The 17162-nt window shown below is 36.4% G+C and overlaps 1 protein-coding gene across 1 annotated transcript in view; it reads left to right on the top strand.

Annotated features, from left to right (window-relative positions):
• The window catches only part of LOC107602730 (potassium voltage-gated channel subfamily KQT member 5-like), a 29974-nt gene that overhangs the window by 9355 nt on the left and 3457 nt on the right, over positions 1-17162 (top strand). The window contains exons 5-13 of the mRNA XM_016295301.1: positions 363-473; positions 1364-1459; positions 3181-3275; positions 4153-4179; positions 4517-4543; positions 4783-4784; positions 10260-10368; positions 12760-12891; positions 15204-15330. Of these exons, the coding sequence (XP_016150787.1) occupies positions 363-473; positions 1364-1459; positions 3181-3275; positions 4153-4179; positions 4517-4543; positions 4783-4784; positions 10260-10368; positions 12760-12891; positions 15204-15330 (726 nt within the window). The remainder of the gene's footprint in view (positions 1-362; positions 474-1363; positions 1460-3180; positions 3276-4152; positions 4180-4516; positions 4544-4782; positions 4785-10259; positions 10369-12759; positions 12892-15203; positions 15331-17162) is intronic.

The following is a 17162-nucleotide window of genomic DNA, read 5'->3' as shown; positions in this document are numbered from 1 at the left end:
TTCCAGAATTGTTTTTTGTTCAGTTTATGTCATATTAGTAATATTAGATAATGTTGAGCCTATGCAGTTTGTGGTTATATTAATAAATGTATTAGAATCAAATATAAAAATGAAAATACAAAATGAAACAAAAGTATATATAAATTAAATTTTGTTTGCACTATTGTAAACAATTTTACATCTGAGTCCTAAAGGACATTCTGTCATAAATTAGTATAATACACTTTATTCAAAGTTATCTGATCCATCTTGACAAGTCTTTTATCTTGGCAAATCAAGATCAAAACATAAGTTATGTAGTTCACAGATACAAAGTCGAAAATTCTCTATTGACCCTCTCTGTATTTTTTTTTTATTATTAGATCACTCTCACTACTATAGGTTATGGAGATAAGACTCCTAAAACCTGGACTGGACGAATGCTATCTGCTGGGTTCGCCCTGCTTGGGATCTCTTTCTTCACTCTGCCTGCGGTAAACCTTTATTACAGCAAAAAAAACATTATCATACCTTGTTTCCTTACACTACCTACAGTAATAATCCAGTGTTTGTTTATCTTGTCACTTCTCCAGATACAACACCAATAAAGAAAATCATTTGCATAAATAATTTGCATAATTGAGACAGTCACTAATGTTCTTCTTGGTTTTTAGCCTTCAGTACACAGTGAAATCTTATTTCTGGATGCTAAATTTTCCTAAAGCAGAATTTTATTTGGTGTCTTTGTGAAATGCAAAGGCAGTTTGGCTGATTACCCTGTCAGAGCAACAAGGTTTCCAGCCAAATTTACTAATCAGCCTAAATGAGTTGATGGAAATGGTGGAAATGGATGTTCTAATTTCGAATTAAACAGCTCACCCCACTTCCACTTTTTGATCATGAAATGATAAAACGTTGAGGGAGCTGAGTTTGACCACTCATATTAGTTAAATTAAAGCTATAACTTCCTGGCTGCAAGCTTCATGGTACTTAACATTGTTTTTGCTAGCTTCTTAAATAACTACTTAAAGGGATAGTTCACCCAAAAATGAAATTCTGTCATTAATTACTTACCCCCAAGACAAGAGGGTTTGGATTGACATGAGGGTGAGTAATTCATGACAGAATTGTCATTTTTGTGTGAACTATCCCTAGTTGTACTTCTTAAATTGTAGTAATAAAACAAACTTTGTAAGAATTCAGTGTGACAATATGTTAATACATATATTGTATGTTAATGTGAACATACAATATAATACTGTTGCTTGTTGATAGTGGAAAGTGCTTTTACAAAGAGCTGCTAGCATGAGTGCATCCTACAGTCCTATTGTCTAATTCTAAACTATAGCATTAGTGACATGGTTCTACTTTACTTGCATTGCAGGGTATTTTGGGTTCAGGTTTTGCCCTGAAGGTTCAAGAACAGCACAGACAGAAGCACTTTGAGAAGAGAAGGAACCCTGCTGCCTGCCTCATACAGGTCGAAGCATTGAGTTATTACATCTGCCCTCACATTTGGGGATATTACACAATCCTTTACAATAGAATTTGGTATAGTGTCATTTTTATGACAGATTTTCATGGTAAATATCATGCCACTGAGTACTGTTTGCTAATGGTCTGTTTGCTGTTTGCTAATGACTGTTTGCTAATGGTCTCATATATTTTTATATAACTGTTATTTGTGTCTGAATGCACCACAATGAAATGGCTGAGACTGCAGATAGTCTTACCTAACAGACAAATATGGTTCACTTCACAGCAAAGAGACTTTATTTGCTTGGACATGCTGGTTTTAATATGGACAGATTTGGTTTTGATACCACTAATTAAGAGTCTGTTGCAAAATGCATTGGGGAATTGTCCTCATAAAACATGGAAACCTGTGTGTTACGCCTATAGAGAGTCCCTGTAAACCACATATGCAAGAATGTGTGTGTGTGTGTGTGTATGTGTGTGTGAGCACTTTGAGAAGAGAAGGAACCCTGCTGCCTGCCTCATACAGGTCAGACACCAGAGTTATTACATCTGCCCTCACATTTGGGGATATTACACAATCCTTTACAATAGAATTTGGTATAGTGTCATTTTTATGACAGATTTTCATGGTAAATATCATGCCACTGAGTACTGTTTGCTAATGGTCTGTTTGCTGTTTGCTAATGACTGTTTGCTAATGGTCTCATATATTTTTATATAACTGTTATTTGTGTCTGAATGCACCACAATGAAATGGCTGAGACTGCAGATAGTCTTACCTAACAGACAAATATGGTTCACTTCACAGCAAAGAGACTTTATTTGCTTGGACATGCTGGTTTTAATATGGACAGATTTGGTTTTGATACCACTAATTAAGAGTCTGTTGCAAAATGCATTGGGGAATTGTCCTCATAAAACATGGAAACCTGTGTGTTACGCCTATAGAGAGTCCCTGTAAACTGTGTGTGTGTGTGTGTGTATGTGTGTGTGTGTATGTGTGTGTGTGTGTGTGTGTGTGTGTGTGTACCTGGCACTCCCTAAATTATGAGGACCAAACGTCCTCACAAGTACAGTAATACCAGTAAATTTTGACCTTGTGGGGACTTTTTTTTTGTCCCCTTGAGGAAAACAGCTTATAAATCATATAGAATGAAGTGTTTTGAAATTCTAAAATAGCAGAAAGTTTTGTGTGTGGTGTAGGTTTAGGGTTAGGGTAAGGGGAAAGAAAATACAGTTTGTACAGTAGAAAAACCGTTACACCTATAGAATGTCCCCATAATGATAGGAATACCTGTGTGTGTGTAATGCAAGACTCCCCGTCAATAATAGTTAACAAAATTGCACTTCAGTCATAAACCCACAAATCAATTTCCTGTGTGTGTGTGTGTGTGTGTGTGTGTGTGCTTTATATTTCTGCTTACAATGTTTTACTCTCCCTAACCCTGAATAAGGCTGCGTGGCGATATTACTCCACCGATGGTAGTCGTCCTTACCTTGAGGCCACTTGGCGTCACTATGAGTCTACAGTCCCTGTCCTGAGGCATGTATGGGTGCCTGCTCTGACCGAAAAAACCTGTGTAGTTTTTTTACTAATCTGCTTTTTTTCCTTTTTGTTTTGTTTTTTCTTCTCTTTCTCTTCTATGGGCTTGTTCTTCTTCTCTTTTTTCCTCTTCTTCCTTTATCCTTTGTTCTTTTGGTTTTATATATTTTTGCATGTAGTGTGTGTGGCGTAGCTATGCGGCTGATGAGAACTCGGTTTCCGTTGCTACCTGGAAACCTCATTTGAAGGCGTTGCATACCTGCAGTCCTACAAAGTAGGTACAAACCCCTGGCAGCATCTCCTGTCTATCCCTGGCTTCATTCATTATATTTCCACAGAGGAAAACTTTCCTCTTTCTCTCTATTTGTTTGATTCCCCCGTGTAACATAATTGTGCCTGCATCCCACACGTTCCATTCTTCTTTTCACGTCCTCTTCATTACAAGATTCAAAAAAGTACATTGTCCATTTCGGATTTATCTGATATGTTCATAGTCATCCACAAAAATCATTATAAACCAGGATCTATTGTTACAGACAATAACAGGTCTAATGGAGGGCTAGCTGTCCATGAAATCACCTGATTGCAGTCTTTCTCTCAATGTGAAAGGGAAAAAATGATGCGAATGGACAGTAATGTTTCTCTCCATTTCACATTGATGCCCACATTCTGTTATAATGGCCCAATTATAGATGAAGTGCATGAACAGTCCTCCGTCTTGGTAAATAGTAATAGCAGCAGTCAAATTGTCTAACTGATTAAGAAAAAGACTTCAGCACCTTTGGCTTGTCATTCATATATGCACGTATATCACATAGGACCATGAAATGTAAATAGACCTGCTAAAAAGCAATACTATAAATACACAGAGAATAAACTAGTAATTTAGTAGGGCTTCAAATATGGCACATTTGTTTGCTTGAGCTATTGAATGTCATGCAATATACTGCATGTTGTGATATGCATGTATATGCTAATGGTTGCATTTATCCATGCATTATGCATTTGAACTGGCTGTTGCTTTTGATGCATTAGTATGCATGTTGTACAAACTGGATCCAGTGAATCTGAAACTGTGTCATGTGTAGTTTATTGTCTACTGAAGATTCATTAAAAACTTTTATGTATTTCTCTTTCTACACCACCCAAAGGAAGGATCAAGGAGAGTCATCTACAAGGTATGTATTGTTCCATATCTTATATACTCTATACTATAAATAATTTACGACTGAGACAGAATTTGAAACATTGCTGTTGTTATGCTTGTGTTAAACCTCATTTGACTATGGAAGCCTGTTTCTTCCTTGAAATTAAAAATAAAAAGGTAAATTGCGACTTTCTCTCACAATGTTACTTTCTATCATAAAAACAAGGCTTTATTTATTGTAATTCCAACTATAGTTCTAATATTTGTGAGTTTATATATTTTAACTGAGACTTTAAATCTCAAAATGTGACTTAATATTTCACAACTGTGACATCAATTTTGTGAAATTTTGACTTTATATCTTACAGTGTGATTTGCGGTTTGACTTTATTCAGGTAACTTTCACTTATGGCTTTGTTTCTTGCAATTGCAACTTTATAGACTTTATTTATTTTTTGAAGCTTCATCTCACGATTACTTTTTTACATTTTCTTTTGAGAAGGAAACAGGCTTCCATGTTTGATCAGTAGTTCAGCTAACACAAAATCATCTTCCCTCTGATGTCTGAGACTGTTTACTGCCATCTGTTATGAAGTGCACTCTAATTTTCATCAGTTATGTATACATTAAACAGATGTAATGGAATATGGAATAGCAAATAATTTAGATTTATTCATGTTTTCATGTTTTGTCACTTACCAGACAAATGTGATTATCGGGTGCCTTGACTTCAATTAGAGAGAGAAATAATGAGAAAAGTCAGACTGTTTGAATGACTGCATTACACAGCAGCGACTAATGCATAGTCTCATCAGTCCAGATAACAGGAAGAGCTAGTGGTGTTATTTGCATAATTACTAAGATAGAACTTCAAATTGAGCCATAATAGTGTGGCCAGTATAAGGCCAGACAAAATCATTTCCACGTCATTATGAATGTATTAAGTGCAGAACAAATAAATGAAATTCGTCTGTTTGTCTGTAACAATTGTCAGAGAGTGAACATTTCAAAGAGTGTTTGGAAATGGTGTTTCTGGGGGTTCTGACCAGTTGTTTGTGTGAAACGACCATCCATCCACTCATTTATGATGCAGTGCTCATCAATGACCAAGAGGCAATGATACCATAATTAGTATGGTTGCTAATGTGACATTATTGAACAGAAGTGGATGACTCACTGCAGTGCTGCATTTTTGAGTGGCCGCTGCTCTTTTCTCTGACTCATGCTCAGCTGTCTGTCCTATTGTTTTCTCTGAAATAGAGAGGTCTGCAGTGTATTTTCTCTTAAACTGAATACAGATAATGATTTCTCATGAGTGTTCTATAGAACTCTCATGTGTTTGCGCTGGTGCACGCTGTTAGTAAATCTGACCCCAAAAGTGTGGTCACATTTACTGTTGCTCGATGCAATGTTGTGTTATTGTATGTATTTCAATAGAAATCTGCACATTAGCGAGTTTCCAATGAATGCTACAAAATTTCCACTCATGGATTTCGCATTGAGTTTAAGTTGGTCACGTAATTTCATCGGATTGACCAACAGAAAGCTGTTTGGTTTGAAAGTGACCTTTATGTGAGCAGTGCTTAATGCATTGCTACACTATTGACAATAGATAAGTCACGTTTTTTTGCCTGCAAAATTTCACATAAGTTTCGCCATAAATTAGGTTTGGCTTAAACTTGACCTTTAAAGACTTGATCTGGACTCTGCATCGGAGAACTGTGAACATCTCTAAATTCATCTGTGACTAAATAATATTCATCGTTAGGGAATTTAATAACTGAAATTAGCAAAGATGATCTACAGTGTTGACCATGTGCCATGTAAATAGCCATGCATGAAAAATGCATTTCATTACTCACATTTCATGCAATAAGAGAACCGTTAAACTCACTCTGAATAATTATTTCAACATATTTGTAATCAAGGGGAAATTTTTTTTTCAAGCCACATTGAAGTAAACCAATTAAGATGGATAGATAGATAGATAGATAGATAGATATTCTATTCTAAGAACGTTAATTTCCTGGTAAAGGGAAATAACTTTCTTACTGTACAACTCTACACAGAGCCTGTAGCATAAATCTGCATGATTAGGGACTCCAGTTATGAGCAAACAATGAACAACGTCAAGTGTGATACAAGTAAGACTTTATTAACTACATAAACACTTAAACTAGTCTAACATACTACATAACGCTGAAACTAGTCTAACATACACACACACGCATTCAGTTGGTATAGATTTCACATAAGTTTCGCCATAAATTAGGTTTGGCTTAAACTTGACCTTTAAAGACTTGATCTGGACTCTGCATCGGAGAACTGTGAACATCTCTAAATTCATCTGTGACTAAATAATATTCATCGTTAGGGAATTTAATAACTGAAATTAGCAAAGATGATCTACAGTGTTGACCATGTGCCATGTAAATAGCCATGCATGAAAAATGCATTTCATTACTCACATTTCATGCAATAAGAGAACCGTTAAACTCACTCTGAATAATTATTTCAACATATTTGTAATCAAGGGGAAATTTTTTTTTCAAGCCACATTGAAGTAAATCAATTAAGATGGATAGATAGATAGATAGATAGATAGATAGATATTCTATTCTAAGAACGTTAATTTCCTGGTAAAGGGAAATAACTTTCTTACTGTACAACTCTACACAGAGCCTGTAGCATAAATCTGCATGATTAGGGACTCCAGTTATGAGCAAACAATGAACAACGTCAAGTGTGATACAAGTAAGACTTTATTAACTACATAAACACTTAAACTAGTCTAACATACTACATAACACTGAAACTAGTCTAACATACACACACACGCATTCAGTTGGTATAGGAAAGGGTTAAAGCTTAAGCAGTAATAAGCATGCATAAAATAGTCTACAATGCAACAGACAATATACAAGACAGCAATAATATACGCAATGACCTGAAGGATATGTGTGTTCATTCACAGAAAGGTTTCTGGACTATAGAAGAGTCCATTTTGCTGTGCATTATGAGTCTTTCCTATGGAAAATGTAGTGAGAGTGAGGACTCTCATCATGCCATTAGGTTGTAAAATCTATCTGGTCTAGCAAAGGTGTCATGGTTGCCATGTGAGTCCATATTTTTCTGATTGGGTCCCAAAGGCCATTGACTAAACTAGGATCTGTTTCTTTCCTCATTCCTTCTTTCCTTTTTTTTTCTTTGTTTAAAGCAGATTATCAGTGTGTAAGCATGCCATGTGTTGATGTGATTAGAATTGGGTTTAATGAATTTGTTAATTGAACCAATGGCAGGAGGGCAGCAGAGGCCTGCAAATGTGTTATTGTTTTTTATACAAAAGTTCAGTAAACTGAAAAGAAGTCAATGTGGAGTTGAATTTGAGACACAATATTGGCAGTTACTTTGTCTTTGATTCACAAATGTAAATACTTACAAATGAAGCCAAAGTAGAATCAACTGTTCTATGATATTATTTAGAATTAATCTGAAGTCTTTATCCTGTGGGAAAGCTATAAGGCAGTAGATATCATATAAGCTACATTATAAAATCAGAAGCATTTAGTCAAATGGTTAATGAAAAATTATTACCCAACTTTAAGTGTCTTAATGTGCTTCTGTGTCTAAGATGTGAAGCACTTTCAGGAAACAAGCAGGAGATCCACAACGAATAGCTACAAGCATTTACATGTACTACAGTCTAATATGCATGAGAATCCCCTTCTCTGATTCCCAGCAACATCTTCAGAAGTTTCATTTCTGCTTCATGATCATATATGAATAAAACAAACATGCACGTAACAAAGTAACAAAATATAACAAGGTTTATATGTAAATATAACCAATCATTCAGTTCCTTTTGTGCCTGTCTTTGTACAGTATGTATGTACAAATCTTAGTGGCATCATACAGTACGTCATATCGCCATCTGCAGGTGGGATGTCTTCTCCCACTCAGACACACAGGTCAATTTATTCACCATGAGTACTCAATGACTACAAAAAAATTTGTTTTTATTTTTATTAAATTCTAATTATATTATAATAATTTGAGTTTTCTTATTTTATTTATATTTTTCAGCCACTATTTATTTATTTAAAAAAATTAATTTAATAAAACATGAACAAGATGGGGGAAGTCGTGGCCTAATGGTTAGAGAGTCAGACTCATAACCCAAAGGTTGCGAGTTCAATTCTCAGGTCCGGCTGGAATTGTAGGTGGGGGGAGTGAATGTACAGTGCTCTCTTCCACCTTCAGTACCATGACTGAGGTGCCCTTGAGCAAGGCATTGAACCCCTGCTCCCCGGGTGCCGTAGCATAAATGGCTGCCCACTGCTCCGGGTATGTGTTCACAGTGTGTGCACTTAGGATGGGATACATTTTTTTTTTTTCAGGTCCGGCTGGAATTGTAGGTGGGGGGAGTGAATGTACAGTGCTCTCTTCCACCTTCAATACCATGACTGAGGTGCCCTTGAGCAAGACACTGAACCCCTGCTCCCCGGGTGCCGTAGCATAAATGGCTGCCTACTGCTCCGGGTGTGTGTTCACAGTGTGTGCACTTAGGATGGGATACATTTTTTTTTTTAAATTTTCATCTTTTTAAGATGAGTTTGTTTTTCATGGGAACAGATTTGGAGACATTTAGCATTACTTTACTTGCTCACCAATGGATCCTCTGCAGTCAGAATGAGAGTCCAAACAGCTGATAAAAACATCACAATAATCCACACAACTCCAGTTTATTAGTTAAAGTGAAAATCTGCATGTTTGTAAGAAACAAATCCATCATTATAACATTTTAACTTTAAACCGTTGCTTCTGACTAAAATACCAGTCCATAATATTTCTTTCTCCAGTGAAAAAGTCATTGAAAAGTAAAGAATCGGGAGAGAAATATGCAGATCATGCACTATTTACAAGCTAAAACAGGCCAAAACAGTTCTGAACGAATATGTGGGTGGATTTTGATGTGAGGACAACAGGGGATGGACATTTGGTGTGCAAGTGATGCAATGCCTAATTTCTCCAAATCTGTTTAGAAGAAACAAATTCATCTACATCTTGGATGGCCTGAGGGTGAGTAAAATTTCAGTACAGAGTTTAACTATTCCTTTATTATTCCTTTATTATTTTATTATTTCAGTTAACAAACATATTCTAATCACTGGATTATGTGTTTAAAGAGTGTTGCATCACTGAATTTTGTGGGGGGGGAGATGGGCTTGTTAGGGCCCCGTGAACATCTAGTGAGTGTGGTAACATATGGGAAGATAATAAATAATTGAACTTTTCAAGAAGTAGCATAACTCAAAGCACTAACTGAAAACCTTCTGATTTTAGCCAGAAGCATATATTCCTTCCTCACTGATGCCCTGTGGCTGTAAATATCTTGAACTGATCGATTGCAGCCTCTCTAGTCAGGTTTTGAGAATCCTTGAAGTAGCATAGGGCACGAATAATCCTGTGTGTGCATCCAACACACCACTTCCTTTCCAGTCTCTGCTTTACATCATAGCTGTAGCCATAGAACCTTTTATAAAGTAGCTGCAGAAATGCACTTGAGTCTACATTCACCTCTTTTTTACACAGAAAATATGAACTATTACCATTTTAGACGATTGTATAAAGTAGTGCTTCCAGTTGTAAAATTCACAGAAATGTAATGTGACATGCTAGCTCAGAAGAACAGGCATAAATATATATATATATTTTAACAAGAGTGATTTACAACATGAGGACCTGTGAAAATGTGTACTTTTTATTGTTTACACTGATGGACTTAAAATTCTGCATGTTCTTAGAAATGTATTTTAGTACACGTACTGTAAAATTGTTCAGTTTCAATTCAGTTTGACCTGCACTACTTCATTAGTTTATATTCATTCGCAATTGCTGCATTTTTCCTCAGATTTTGCTTTGAATAGGAGACCCTCTTGCCAGATTGAACCAAAGATTTTTTTTTAAGATTTTTTTATGAAAAATTAATGCTTTTTTTCTTGCTTATCACTCAATTTTCCGCCAATTCTTTTCATTTGGTGATGGTTTTCACATAATTTCTCCTTTCTTTATGCACTTTAGTAATTGAAATTTTCATTGTGTGTGTCATAGGTGAGGCTAACGTTGGTGTTGATGAGGCTTTTGATGAGAAAGGGTGTCACTGTGACATGTCAGCAGAGGACCTGCCGCCCGCGCTGAAGACCGTCATCAGAGCAGTGAGGTAAGAGCAGCGATATTTCACTTCAGTTCACTTCTCTCAATGCTGCAGTATTTCAGAATGCCGAGACATTACAATTAAAGTTCAGCATTTGATGAGCTATCAGTGATAATGATATAAATTCATTAAAGGGATAGTTCACCCAAAAATGAAAATTATGTCATTAATTACTCACCCTCATGTCGTTTCAAACCCGTAAGACCTTCGTTCATATTCGGAACACAAATTAAGATATTTCTGATGGAATCTGAGAGCTGTCTGACCCTGCATAGACCGCAACACAACTGAAATGTTCAGATACGATAGTCCAGAGACGTAGCAAGGAGATCTGTAAAATAATCCATGTGACATCAGTGGTTCAACTGCAATTATACGAAGCTACGAGAATACTTTTCTGTGCGCGAAAGGTTTCAGCACATAGTTTTTTGTGGCACAAACAACACAAATGGTTGAGCCAGTGTTGCTTTGTTGGACTGGTGTCTGTTCAATATGTCACAAAACAAATTGAACAAACTCAAGGTTATGTAACCGCTTTTAGTTTTAAACCCAAACAAATATAACCTGGCTAAGCATACCACAATGTTCTTTATAATTTTATCAGGGTTTGATCCTAAATTTGTGACTAGTCCACAAGTGTGTGCACACAAAAGTGTTTTGAAAACATCACTGGCTCACCAATAGATTCTCTGCAGTAAACGGGTGCCACCAGAATGAAAGCCCAAACAGCTGATTAAAAAATCACAGTAATACAGAAGTCATTAACACAACTTTAGTCCATCAGTTAAGTAAAGTGAAAAGCTGCATGCTTGTAAGAAACAAATTCATGAAGATGTTTTCAACTTTAAACCGTTGCTTCCATAGTCCATAATGCATAATAACCCATCCTCCAGTGAAAAAGTCCATTCTCTGTTGTCCTCTAACATCAAAATCCACCCAAATATTTGTTTATAACTTTTTTGGCTTGTAAAAGGTGCTTGATCTGTGCATATTTCTCTGCAGGAAGCGTTATTATGGATAATGGATGGAGGCACCGGTTTTAACAGCATGTTAAAACGTAGTAATGATGGATTTGTTTCTTACAAACATGCAGCTTTTCGCTTTACAAGACGTTAATTGATGGACTGGAGTCATGTGGATTGTTTGTGGATTATTTTGATGTTTTTTATCAGATGTTTGGACTCTCATTCTGACGGCACCCATTCACTGCAAAGGATCCATCGGTGAGCAAGTGATGTAATGCTAAAATTCTCCAATTCTGTTCCTGTGAAGAAACAAACTCATCTACTCCTGAGTACATTTTGGGCACACGTTTTCATTTTTGAGTGAACTATTCCTTTAAATGCTGCCTGATTTTGCCACTGATTCTGACAAAATAAGTGATTTGCCTCACCAATAAGGCTCAATACACCGAAATACTCAACTGTAGTCTGAAATGCAAAAATGCAATGTTTTAAAGCAACAAAGTAAATATTTACCTGACTACCTATTCACCTGTGTGGTTCATAAAATCCATTATTAGCCCAAACTAAACTCGAAATTGCCTCGCTCGCTGCTTAAACCTACTTTGTGGTACAGGCCTCAAGCAAAGAGTGCAATGTTTGACAGCACAACAGAGCCGCAGTGTTTACAATTTTTTGAGAAATCAAACTACAAAAGGTTTACTTAAACTCTATAGCCTAGCATAAATACACAAAAATATGCCCATCACCTTTTAATGAAAACGACACTGTCTTATTTAATTATACTCCCAGCCACTGAGAGCATGAGATGACATTTAGTCAAATGTATATAATTTCACTATCACAAAAGAATACTGTCATGCTGTTCACACTTCACACACATCAACCATGCTCTTTTATTTTTTTTTCGTCTAGTATGTGTGGGTCAGTGGAAAACTGAGTGCTAGATTGACAGTATGTGCTCATCTTTTCCAGCCTCTCACTTTCGCTTTTATTATGAGGAATGAAAAATTAACTGCTTCACTGAATATTCCAGGCTGTAGGCGAAATGCTGTGGTAGCCCTGTAGCTCTCAGCTGGGGTCTGGTTGGACTGTCATGTGTGTGACGCCAAGCTCAGACTTTCTCAGGGTGTGGGATTTGTCTATGCTGTCATTTGATCACCTTTCAGAAACATTGCTGTGGTTATTCTGAGTCACCCCAAATGTAAACTGCAAATAATTTGATTTGTAATATATTGGATCAAGGTTTTTTTTTTTTTTTTCATTAATATAGTCGAAAAAGCGTCAGTTAGTTCAGTGTCCTTTATATTATCATTCACTGTATTGTGCTCAAAAGAACAAGACACATTCACACTTTAAATATTAGCGCTCACATATCTGTTTTGGGCTTCATAAGACTTCAAAGGAAGAATAACATTAGCATATGGTTTTGCAGGATCATGAAATTTCATGTGGCGAAGAAGAATTTTAAGGAAACTCTGCGCCCATATGATGTAAAGGATGTAATAGAGCAATATTCAGCCGGTCATCTGGACATGCTCTGCCGAATTAAAAGTCTGCAAACCAGGTAGGACAACCCAACTACTGTCCAAACATGTTTTTCCACCATATGCAAAAGTTTTTTTTTTTTTTATGTATGTACTTTGTTCCCACAAAATGCATTAAATTGTCAAAAGTGACCGTAAATACATTTATAATGGTGGAAAGATTTCCATTTCTATTCATCAAAGAATCCTGAAAAAAAAAAGTGTGATGGTTTACACAAAATGTCTTCTGAAAATTCAGCTTTGCCATAAGAGGACTAGATTAGCCTACATTTAAAAAATATATTAAAATAGAGAAAAAAAGACTGTTGTAGCAGGATTTTACAATATAACTGTTTATCTGTAGTTTTGAACAAATAAATGCAGCCTTGGTGAGCAGAAGACACTTCTTAACCAACCCCAGAGAAATCTTACCAACCCCAAAATATTGATTTACAGAATACACACATGTAGACTTCAGTACATGAAACTTCTGATGAACTGAAACAAGTGGACGACTGTAAGAAAGCACTTTGCTGTTAATGACCACAAAGAACAAATGTCCACTAGTATGGTGAATGGCTTTACAAAAATGGAGTTTTTGTAAATCCTAATTTGTTTTTAAGCTTAATCTGTAAGCCAGAGGAGAACTGGTCCACAAACTGAGCCTGGTTTCTCCTGAAGTTTTTGTCTTCATTTGTGACACCTGATGAAGTTTGGGTTCCTCGCCACTGTCACCTTCTTGTTTGCTTAGTTGGGGTCTGAAAGACACTTAGCTTTCAGAAATGTATCAATACAACCACACTGACTGACACCATCAGATGAGAGCAAAATTTGACACTACTGTTTTCTGTAGAGCTACTTTACAGCTGAATCGCATCTTGCAATATCAACTCTGACTCAAGCTGAATAACAACATTGGAGCCTATTGTCGAACTGCCTATAGTTGATCGATTAACACTCTTGAGCTAAATAATGACATAAATAGTTTTTTACAGCTGCTTTACAACAGGTCCACATGTACAGCAGGTACTTTTTGCCACTTGAAGTGATAGGAAAAGGAAGGGTTTAAACTTGAATTGCACCACCCACGAGCGCAAAATGAAGCATGTTTATGTACTAATCACTAGGCATTCTCTCTTTACATATAAATTACAGCTAATAGCACATTAGGAACAGAGGTCATACCTGATACACAGCTAATCAAAACACATTGCAGCATACTCATTATAAATCAACACTTTCACCTGTAACGCATAACATTCAATGTTCATATATTTAAAAAGAGCAGCAACACGCATTTCTAAACATGCAGCCCAATCAACAGAGGTTAATAATGGCGCAGGCAATCAAGAATTTGATTCATCAAGAACATTCATCTTGTGTAACATCAGTTTGAACATCAGTCTGTGTTGCATACTATGTGAATTAAAACATTTACTCAACAGTGACATTTAAAGATAATTAGCAGCCGCATTCATAACATCTATATCATATCCGCACTGGTATGTTGACTTCACATTAATGTCATCATGTCACAGCTGTTCTGATGCCCCTGAGGCAGTGCTTCTCCTTGGTCATATATGGGTCACATATGGGTCACTGGGTGGTGGCCAAGCCCTGGGGTTCTGCCAAACAATGGGATGTGGCGTATTTGAGAAGCTATATATAATTATTGCAATGTATCATTAAATGTACATACAGTAAATTTTTTACTCAAAAAACTCTTTGAATATGTGTACTGCCTTGCTACATATGGGGAAAATGTCAAATGTGTAGAATGTCTAGTTACTCCGTATTCATGATCAGTTAGAATATTTGGAAGACATATTGACGGATATGCTGAGATTCTGAAATATGTAATAAGTGGACATTTTGCTATCTCAAAAAACCTTGGGAATTGATATGTAGTCTAATATAAAAAGTAAAAAATAAGTAAACCATTGTATGCCAAGTATCTCTTTTCAAGCCATTTTTCTCTTCATAACCATGGCAGGTCTTCTTGTCACTTAAAAAAAAAAGTATTTTATTTTATCACTGAAGCCTATGGAGTCAAATGATCAAGGTTTACAATATAAGGGAGACCAGTGCCTCCATGTGACCAAAACAGAACATCACAGTTCCTGGCTTTCTTCATAGTCTAAATGAACAGAAAGTCTATATAATTTTGAATTCATCACATTTTAATGTACAAGAAAAATTGAAAACTTGAATCTGGTTTGCTAATAGTAGCAATTTCTAAAGTGTCATTATAGTTTCTCTCAATTCTCTGTCTGCTCATTTGGGATGTGAATCTTTATTTCTTTTCACACATTTAATTCCTGTCTTTTTGATAACATCTGTCTCTCACTTTTAGGGTGGATCAGATTCTTGGTAGGGGCCAGATGCCTATGGATAAGAAGGTCAGAGAAAAGCTGTTATCTGATGGAGACATTCTGGAAGACGTGAGCATGCTTGGAAGGGTGTGTAAGGTAGAAAGACAGGTGAGTTTAGAAACACTCGGTTAAACAGGATTTTACGTACTGACATGTCACACTGAATCAATTCATATTTCATTGAATCTTTGAATACTGCACAGGTTTTTAGGTGTTTGTTTCTTCAACTATGGGCAGTTTTAGCGCTGTGGACTTTTAGAAAATAAAGTCAGTTAAAACACACTTTTCTTACTCCCACTAGTTTATGGACCATCTATGGACATTACTTTTTTTTTTTTTTTTAAGTTATGTAAATTGCCACCAGAGTGTCATTTCTGTTTCTAAAGATGAATTGTGTTTAATAATATTATGGGGTGAAATTGATGGTGATGGATTTGTTTAACATTATTGAAATAAAAATGGCCAACGATAAGGCTATTTTCATAGCTTGTATCTGTCAGGATTGGACTGTCTTTGTTGCGTTTTGCTCCCCATGTGCTCCCCGTGACACAGTTTCTCCCTCATGTGTCCTTATTTGGTCGTTCCTGTTCCTGTCCTCGTTGTCTCTTAATTAGTCATTCTGTTCACCTGTGTTCCTCCCAATTCCCTCGTTATCCTGTGTATTTAAGCTCCAGTCTGTACAGTCTGTGTTTGTCGGGTCTACCAGTTGTGTACATGTGTCTTCCTTCCCTTCCAAGTGTGGATTTACCCTGTGTGTTGGATTTAATAAATGACAGTTTCGTTTATCCATGGCTCTTTCGTTCCTTCCGGCAGCATATCGTGACAGAAGACCCGACCTACAAACTGTTTAACTATGTGTCTCCCCTCCATTTGTTTTCCGTTTTCCATTCAGTGTTTTTTGTTTCTTTAGTGTTTCCTTCCCCATGGATTCCCTCACTGTCAAGTTTACCTCCCTCACCCGCAAGGACCTTTCCCTCTTGGAGTATGCTGTGGAGTTCAGCCAGCTCGCCGTTTTCAGGCATTTGACGATACTGCGCTGAACTCCCTGTTCTGGGTAGTGATGGGAGAAGCTAAGCTTTTCGAAGTATTGAATCAATTGAACCAATTGTTTAGAAAAATGATTCCATGTTTCGAAACACTTGAAACAGCACATGCTGGTGACGCCTGCGGGTGAAACCGTTGTAAAAGCATCAAGAACTCAGACCAAACTTATGAAACAAATGGAATTTTTTTTTTTAGAAATATAATTTTTTTAAATAAATAATAAACACTTAAATATTAGTGCGTGTGTTACGTGTTTTAAGTATAATCAAACCCTTAACACACAATGAACTATATAATTAATTATTTAATTAATTAATTGATTTATGTAATAATTTAATTAAGTGTTTTCATTAGAGCAGTCAATAAAAACCAGCAGGCAAGAGTAGTGTTATCAGTCAGGAGAAGGAGGTGGATTTAATTCTATCGTAAGCTCATTTTGTTATTTTTTTAGGTATGATGTGATTTGTAGGTTGAAAGTACTGAATGTTTTTACACATTTTTAAAACTATATAGCCCTCTGTGTTAAAGGGAAGTTATCTTTTGTTTAACCCACAACATCTGGCCCTGAATTCTTTGTTTTTTATACCTAAATTTCATGGGATTTCATGTCATATAATTAACTGGGCAACCAGAAGTGGTTCATGGGTTCACTTTGAGATCAACACCCCCTAGTGGTGAACCATCGGAGTTTCGAAACGTTTCAAAACAGTGTGACAAAACAAAGCTTCGTTTGCTAAAATCACGTGACCTGGCCGGTTTGATACGTGCTCCGAAACACTGATTCGAAACAAAAGATTCACAAATGTTTCAAAGTTTCATGAAGCAGTGTTTCGAATGCGCCCATCACTAGTTCTGGATCGTGGCCAACTACTACCGCCCCGTCAACCTCCCAGACA

Source organism: Sinocyclocheilus grahami, unplaced genomic scaffold, assembly GCF_001515645.1.
Source record: "Sinocyclocheilus grahami isolate Dianchi unplaced genomic scaffold, SAMN03320097.WGS_v1.1 scaffold334.1, whole genome shotgun sequence".
Lineage (NCBI taxonomy): Eukaryota > Metazoa > Chordata > Actinopteri > Cypriniformes > Cyprinidae > Sinocyclocheilus > Sinocyclocheilus grahami.
This window is presented reverse-complemented; position numbering and strand designations above follow the sequence as displayed.